The 7,951-nt window shown below is 50.8% G+C and overlaps 1 protein-coding gene across 1 annotated transcript in view; it reads left to right on the plus strand.

The window, feature by feature from the left end:
• The window catches only part of GIPC2 (GIPC PDZ domain containing family member 2), a 97,729-nt gene that overhangs the window by 77,628 nt on the left and 12,150 nt on the right, over positions 1-7,951 (plus strand). The window contains exon 4 of the mRNA XM_008067816.2: positions 1,761-1,867. Within this exon, the coding sequence (XP_008066007.2) occupies positions 1,761-1,867 (107 nt within the window). The remainder of the gene's footprint in view (positions 1-1,760; positions 1,868-7,951) is intronic.

Consider the following 7,951-nt stretch of genomic DNA (forward strand, 5'->3'; position numbering starts at 1 on the left):
TGGAGGCTGCGGTGGCCGGGAGTGGCCACTACACTCCAGTCTGGGCGACAGAGTGAGACTCCAACTCAAAAACAAAACAAAACAAACCAAACAAACAGACTGTTCGACCAGGTGCAATGGCTCACACCTGTAATACCAGCACTTTGGGAAGTGGAGGCAAAAGGATTGCCTGAGCCCAGGGGTTCGAGATGAGCCTGGGCAACTTGGTGGAACCGCATCTCTACATACAATAAATCAATAAAAGTTAACCAGGTGTGGTGGCGCACGCCTGTGGTTCCAGCTACTTGGAAGGCTGAGGTGAGAGGATCTCCTAAACCCAGCAGGTCGAGGCTGCGGTGGCCGTGAGCATGCCCCTGCACTCCTGCCTGGGCAACAGAGACTCTGACTCAAAAAAAAAACCAAAGTTTGACTTAATTGCCTAAACTTAAAAAACTTAAAAATCAAGAGATTCATATGAAACTTGGGTATCCAGTTTCTTTGCCACAAAGTGCAATGTCTGACCCTGCAAGGCCTGCATTCCCACAGGGCAGTACGTTATTGTGTGGTCTAGACAGTGCTCACCCTTCCAGTTAGTTCCAGCTCCTCCTGTCTCTTTCACTCGTTTGTGTCACTGCTTGGTGTGGGCCCAGGGACTCTTGGTGCTTTGCAAAGAGAAGAGAAGACATGACAGAAAAACAGGCACAGGAAAGGGAAGCTTCCGGGACCCTTGCTCCCTTGGGCGTCCCTGCTGTCTGCGGGGAGTTCCTTCCTGGGGTTCTGCACCCAGGCCCTTTCTCTCTGGGGCCCCACTCCTGATCGAATCCCCGGCGCTTCCAAGAGGGGCGAGGCCGCGGTGTTGCTGAGGAAAGCGGAGGGCCTTTGGAATCTCCTCTGTGTCCACGGGACCTGGTTCTGAATCCCAGCCCCGCGGCTCCCTGAGTTCGATCCCCTTATCTGTGAAATGAGGGTCATCGTGTGCCCCACAGGTTGGTGTGAGTGTTGGACGGAGTTGGGTCCATAAAGCCCCAAGCGAGGGTGGGTCCCTGAGTGATTGTGCCTCTGTCTCTCTCTGCTCTCAAGACGTGGTTCTTTTCCTTCTTTGTCACCTTGATGAAGCCCAGCTGAACTTCCAGTGTTGCTTTCCTGACACGTATCCCTCTTTACTCTTCTTCTTTTTGAGTCGGGGTCTCACTCTGTTGCCCAGGCTGGAGTGCAGTTTGGCTCCATCACATCTCACCACAGCCTCGACCTGCTGGGCTCGGGTGATCCTTCCACCTCAGCCTCCCAAGTAGCTGGAACCACAAGCATGTGTCACCACGCCTGGCTAATTTTTAAATTTTTGTAGAGATGAGGTCTCACTGTGTTTTCCTGGCTGGTCTTGAACTCCTGGGCTCAGGCAATCCTCTCACATCAGCCTCCCAAAGTGTTGGGATTCCAGGTGTGAGCCACCATACCCGGCCTCTTTACTCTTATAATAAAACCAACTGTTTTGTTTTTTTCTTTCTTATAACTTCGAGTCCTTCCTGTCTGTACATTCCACATGATCCCTCTTCTTTTTATAGCCAGAACTGTTTCATGCAGACGATCATGTGAGAATAATGGGCGGCAGGTGAATTTGTCTTGTTTTGGAAGTTCCATAAGAAAGCATGCCTCTTGTCCAATCTCTACAATAATTGTATGCAGTTTTGTGGCAAATATAAAGTGCGCTAATGTTCACCGCAATCGGTTGGGATATCTTTTCTGAATACATGTACCCTTCCTCATTTATTGTGTGTTTATAGAAATAGAGCCCAGGCCAAAGACTGGGAGGTCATCAGCTGGAAAAATTGGTAGTGAACGGGGAACACTTCGCCTGAGATCAAAAGGTCCTGCCACCGTGGAAGAACTGGTAAGTCATATTCATTTAATCCTCATTCCACTTGGAAATGTATGGATATTCATGTTTATTAGAGCTGGAAAGAGAGCTGGGCTTGGTGGCTCAGCCTGTAATCCCACACTTTGGGAGGCTGAGGTGAATGGATTGCCTGAACCCGCGGGTTCGAGACCCGCCCGGGCAGTTTGGCGAGACCTCGTCTCTACAATAAATCAAAAAATTAGCCGGGTGTGATAGTGCACACCTGTAATTCTGGCTACCTGGAAGGCTGAGGTGGAAGGATTACCGGAGCCCAGCAGGTCGAGGCTGTGGTGGCCGGGAGCGGCCACTGCACTCCAGTCTGGGTGACAGAGTGAGACTCCAACTCAAAAAAAAAAAAAAAAACTGTAAAGAGGTGAAACCACAGGTTAAGTAAAATAACATCCGTTTTAATTGAAGCATGAACTTTTAATTCATCGTCTACTGTATTTAATCAATCTGGAAATTATGGAAGGTGTTTAAGAAGGAAATTTAGAAACCAAGTGCATGAGAGGAGCTATGGAGATTCTCAGGTACTGCAGATGACTTCTTCAGAGTCTGGAGATGTCTGGACTATGTCAGCACCTGAAAGGAATCAGCCCAGGCTCTCTGGGGGCCCGGACAGGTCTCAGGGCCACCCATGGTGATGAACATGCTTAAGAAGATTGTGCTCAGGTCGGGCATGGTGGCTCAAGCCTCTAATCCCAGCACTTTGGGAAGCCGAGTTCAGAGAATTGCCTGAGTCCAGGGGTTCGAGACCAGCCTGGGCAACTTGATGAGACCTCATCTCTACAATACATCAAAAAACTAGCAGAGCATGGTGACTCATGCCTGTGGTTCCTCCTACTTGGAAGGCTGAGGTGGAAAGATCTCCTGAGCCCAGGAGGTTGAGGCTGCCGTGGCCGTGAACATGCCACTGCACTGCAGCCTGGAAGACAGCGTGAGACTAAGACCCAAAAAAAAAAAAAAAAAAAAAAAGATTGTGCTCTTTCTTTGTGTGTCATTCTCATGAACTCCTCTTCTCAGTAAACATTTTGCAGTCATCCCTGGCTCCTCCCTTTCCCATCCCATGTCCCTCCCATAATCAGATCCTGGCGGATGCACCTCTCTGAAATACCAGAGTCCAACAGCTTCTCACCACTGCACCGTCATCTTACCTGGAATCACTCCTTATTCAGCCTTCCTGCCTTCGCCCTTGCTCTTTTTCCATCTTTGCTTAGCACAGCAGCCAGAATTATCTTTTTTTTAAGTTGGAGTCTCATTCTGTCTCCCAGGCCGGAGTGCCATGACACGCTCGTGGCCCCCCCAGCGTCGACCTGCTGGGCCCCGGTGATCCTTCCACCCCAGCTTTCCAATAGTTGGGACTACAGGCACGGGCTACCATGCCTGGCTCATTTTTCTTAATTTATGGTAGAGATGAGGTCTCGCCACATTGCCTAGGCTGGTCTTGAACCCCTGGACTCAGACAATTCTCTCACTTAGGCCTTCTAAAGTGCTGGGATGACAAGTGTGAGCCACTGCACCCAGGCCAGAATTATCCTTAACAAATGCAAGCGAGATTATGTCCCTCTTCTGTCCACCCCCCCAGGGGCTTCTCGCGTCACTCGGGGTTGGAGCCAACGACCCCAGAGCGACCCTGATCTGATCCGCATTCTCCCCTGCTCTCATTTTCTCCCTCTCTACCCGGGCTTCTCTGCTTTAGTCACATGGCTCTCCTCACTGTCCCCAGATGCTCCAGGCGTGTCCTCACCCCAGGGTCTGTGTGCTGCTGTGACCTCTTTCTGTTTCTCTGCCTGGCTTGTTCCTCTGCTTTTGCCAGGTTTCTGCCCACACTGCTGTCTCTCCAGGGCCTTTTCTAAGCCATCCCCTTCACGCCGACCCCTACCCGCTCTCCCAGGCCCTCGGTTTCCGTCAGAGCGCTGAGCACCACGGAACGCCTTCTGTCATTATCTGTCCGATTTTGTGTGTGGTTTAGCTCCTTTGTTTCTCTGTCTCCTTCATGGCTGTACCCCTGACATCCCGTTAGAAGATCTGATACATCAAAGGAACTCAAGTCTTTGCTGAATTAATGAGTGACTGAAGGTTGCGTGTGAGCTTGAGTGAAGCAAGGGTTTTGGGGTTCGACGGACTGTGTCGACAGGAAGGTCAGTGTTTGGGGGAAGAACACCAGGAGGAGAAGGGACATTTGGAGGCTGGGAGGGTAACAGGAGAGGATGTTGCCCTGGGGTGGAGTCGGCCTTGGACAGAGGGGCGGTCAGGCTGGGGTGGAGGCCTGGGAGCTCCCCCAGGCGGGGGCGCAGGCTTGCGCCCTTCTGGCCTCTCTCTATGTGGCCACGTCTGGGGTTCCCGTGTGTCTGGAGGACAGGAGACACAGGTGAACCGTCCGAACGGGAGGCATGGGTGAATTAATAAGTGAATAAAGGATGCCTGTTAGCTTGAGCTCATGGGTGGGCTCCCAGAGCTCGTTGGGTGACAGTGACGGTGTCATGGTCTGTCACGCCCCCCGTGTTGGGGCGGATACGCAAGGAACCAGAAGGCCAAAGCTGTCCTTGGGAATGTTTGAGTCATGGGGTGTTGTCAGTTGCAGGGAGTCCCCGATCCGGGTGTCTGGGTTCTGGGGGGATAAGAGGCCAAAGGCAGGGAGGCAAATCAGGAAATCTCTAGAAATGGGAACTATCGATAAGGACTGCGTCTGGGTACAGAGAACGCGGGTGGGGAAGAGGTGATGGAGAGAGCCATCTAGTGGCAGCTGAGAGATCAAGCGCCACATGCACTTGGAAAATGACATGTGATGAGGGCCGGGCGTGGCCACTCATGCCTGTCATCCCAGCACTGTGGGAGGCCGAGATGAGAGGATTGCCTGAGCCCACGGGTTCAAGACCAGCCCGGGCAGCTTGGTGAGACCTCATCACTGCAATAAATCCAAAAAAAACAGTCGGGCGTGGGGGTGCGCACCTGTGGTTCCAGCTACTCGGGAGACTGAGGCGGAAAGATTGCCTGAGCCCTGCAGGTCCAGGTGGCGGTGGCCACGAGCACGTCCCCGCACTCCAGCCTGAGTGACAGAGTGAGACTCTGACTCAAGAGGAGAAAAAAAAAAGAGAAAGAAATAGGATGAGGTCAGTGGAGAAAACTCAGGGCAGTGACCATGGGTCATTTCTTTCTTTCTTTTTTTTTTTTGAGTCGGAGTCTCACTCTGTCGCCCAGACTGGAGTGCAATGGCCGCTCCCGGCCACCGCAGCCTCGACCCGCTGGGCTCCGGCGATCCTCCCGCCTCAGCCTTCCGAGTAGCCGGAATTACAGGCGCGTGCTACCACGCCCGGCTGATTTTTTGATTCATTGTAGAGATGAGGTCTCGCTGCCCAGGCGGGTCTCGAACCCGCGGGCTCAGGCAATCCACTCACTCTGCCTCCCAAAGGCGCGGGATGACAGGCTGAGCCACCGAGCCCGGCTTCCACGGGTCATTTCAATTCTTCACTTTCCCACCACCCAGCACAATACCCGGCACCTTGCGGAAGGCCAGGGACTGTTCGTTGAATGGAATGACCAACCTCGGCAGAAGGGGGCGATGGCGAGAGAATGGGGGGGACAGAGGGAAGGAGGCGGCACCGGGGGCTGGAAGGATGCCCGCACTACTTTCTGCTGGAGGCTGCGAGGAGACGTGGCAACCTTTCAATAGCTCATACAGGAAGCGGGTCAGCAGAAAAGCCCTGTGCTCCTCCAGGAGGAGGCCACCTTCTGAGAGGAAGCATCATTCACGAGTATTTGTCAGGCACCTGCTTTGGATACGGTGCTGGGGTGAAGAGGGTCAGCTTAAGGCCTGCTTGGGGAGGCAGGAAAGGCTCGTGTGAAGACAAACCTCTAAAGATCCATTCCAGCCTGTTTAGTTAAATAGGGCGATTAAAAATAGCTCACAGCGAAAGGAGAAAGGTAGTTTGGTGCTAATGTTAAATTTGATGCAAAGGACCTACAGGCTAACTTCAAGCCCTCAAGGATTTAAAGGATTTACAGGATTTGCAACAAATCACCGGCTTTGAACCTGGCACGCGTGCTGAAGACTGTCAAACACTCCACGTGCACGCCTCATGCTTTATTCAGATGGTGCTTGCGGAGACAGGCATAGTGACTCACGCCTGTAATCCCAGCACTTTGGGAGGTCGAAGTGGGAGGATCGCTTGAGTGCAGGAGTTGGAGACCAGCCTAGGCACCATAGCAAGACCTCGTCTCTACAAAAAATGAAAAATATTAGCAGGGCGTGGTGGCTCACGCCTGTAGTTGCAGCTACTCAGGAGGCTGAAGTGGAAGGTTTGCCTGAACCCAGGATGTTGAGGCAGCGGTGAGCCATGATTGTGCCACTGCCTTCCAGCCTGGGCAACAGAGTAAGACCCAGAGGTTTTTTGTTCTTTTAAGTAGGTTTAAAATGGGAGAGACGTATGTTCAAGACATGGGATGGTGATGGACTTGGGCACCATGCAAGCCATCCATGAGGCTGGTGTGTGTGGTGCTGGAAGGATTTGGTGGGGGTGATATAGGCATGGGCTAGGGGTAGGTGGGTGGAAAGGGCCGTGTGGAGGGAGGCATTTAAGAATCTGTAATCCCGCGCCTTTGGGAGGCTGAGGTGAGTGGAATGCCAGAGCCCGCGGGTTTGAGACCCACCTGGGCAACTTGGTGAGACCTCATCTCTACAATAAATCAAAAAATCAGCCGGGCGTGGTAGCACGTGCCTGTAGTTCCAGTTGCTTGGAAGGCTGAGGCGGAAGGATCGCCGGAGCCCAGCAGGTCGAGGCTGCAGTGGCCGGGTGCAGCCACTGCACTCCAGTCTGAGCGACAGAGTGAGACTCCAACTCAAAAAAACAAAACAGAACAAAACACAAAAAAGAATCGCGAGCGAGCACCACAGGCAGTTTTGTATTTCAGGAAAATCCCTCGGCTCCAGGGGGCGGGCTATTGAGCAGGGTGGATTCCAGAGGCTCAAGGCCGAAGGTAGGGAGGCAAATTAGGAAATCTCTAGAAATGGGAAAGATAAGGGCTGCGTCCAGGTGCAGTGAACGTGGGTGGGGAAGAGGTGATGGAGAGAGCTATGCAGTCGCTCATGGGAGCAGTTAGGGTCATAAAATTTATCACCATTTGTGGGTGAGGAGCACTAATATTCAGTTACAGCAACGTCAGACAGGGCTGGTGAGATACAAAGGTCATGGTCCAAGTGATTTTGCGCAGGCTGGTGCACTGATACTTGTTACAGCAACTTCAGATAGGGCGGGATGGATACAAAGTTTAACAGGAAGCGACTTTGCCATAGCCTGGGGCGCTGACACTTGATACAGTAACTTCAGATATGGTAGAATGGATACAAAGGTTAACGTCTAAATTGCTTCGTGTAACCTGTTGCTTTACACAGGCAGTTTGAATACATTGTAGCAAGGTAAGAGTAAAATATTGTCTTTGTCATTGTGAGGTTTAGTTTTTGTATATCAAAATGTAGATATACTATGTGCTCATATACTCATATCCTCGAACTTTTTATTTGCTATACAATGTATGATTTTAATAAATTTTGAGACTACAAACTGACATCCATTTATAGCGGTATTACAAATAATGTGAAATTCTTAAAATCGAATGAATTAAATGCAAATGATTTTTACATTTGCACCCAGGGTTGAGTATTTCCCAGTTTTGGACAATTTCTTTTTCAGCTAGGAAGTCATTTGGGACAAGTATTGAAATAAACTAATTGTATCCCACATCTTTAAAAAAAAGAAAGAAACTTTACGTTGAACCCGTGTTTGCCAAATATTAAATGAAAAATTTAAAAGAATAGTAAGACCTGTCCTATCATTTTTCTAACAAATGGAAATGTTAAATAACAGTTTTAGAAAGAACAAAACTATTTTGGTATCACTCATACATAACACAAAAACTTTTTTTTTTTTTTTTTTTTTGAGTTGGAGTCTCACTCTGTTGCCCAGACTGGAGTGCAGTGGCCCCTCCTGGCCACCGCAGCCTCGACCTGCTGGGCTCCGGCGATCCTTTCGCCTCAGCCTTCTGAGTAACCAGAATTACAGGCATGCACTACCACGCCTG

The sequence above is a fragment of the Carlito syrichta genome, unplaced genomic scaffold (genome assembly GCF_000164805.1).
Source record: "Carlito syrichta isolate Samal-C Ts95f unplaced genomic scaffold, Tarsius_syrichta-2.0.1 Scaffold309778, whole genome shotgun sequence".
Lineage (NCBI taxonomy): Eukaryota > Metazoa > Chordata > Mammalia > Primates > Tarsiidae > Carlito > Carlito syrichta.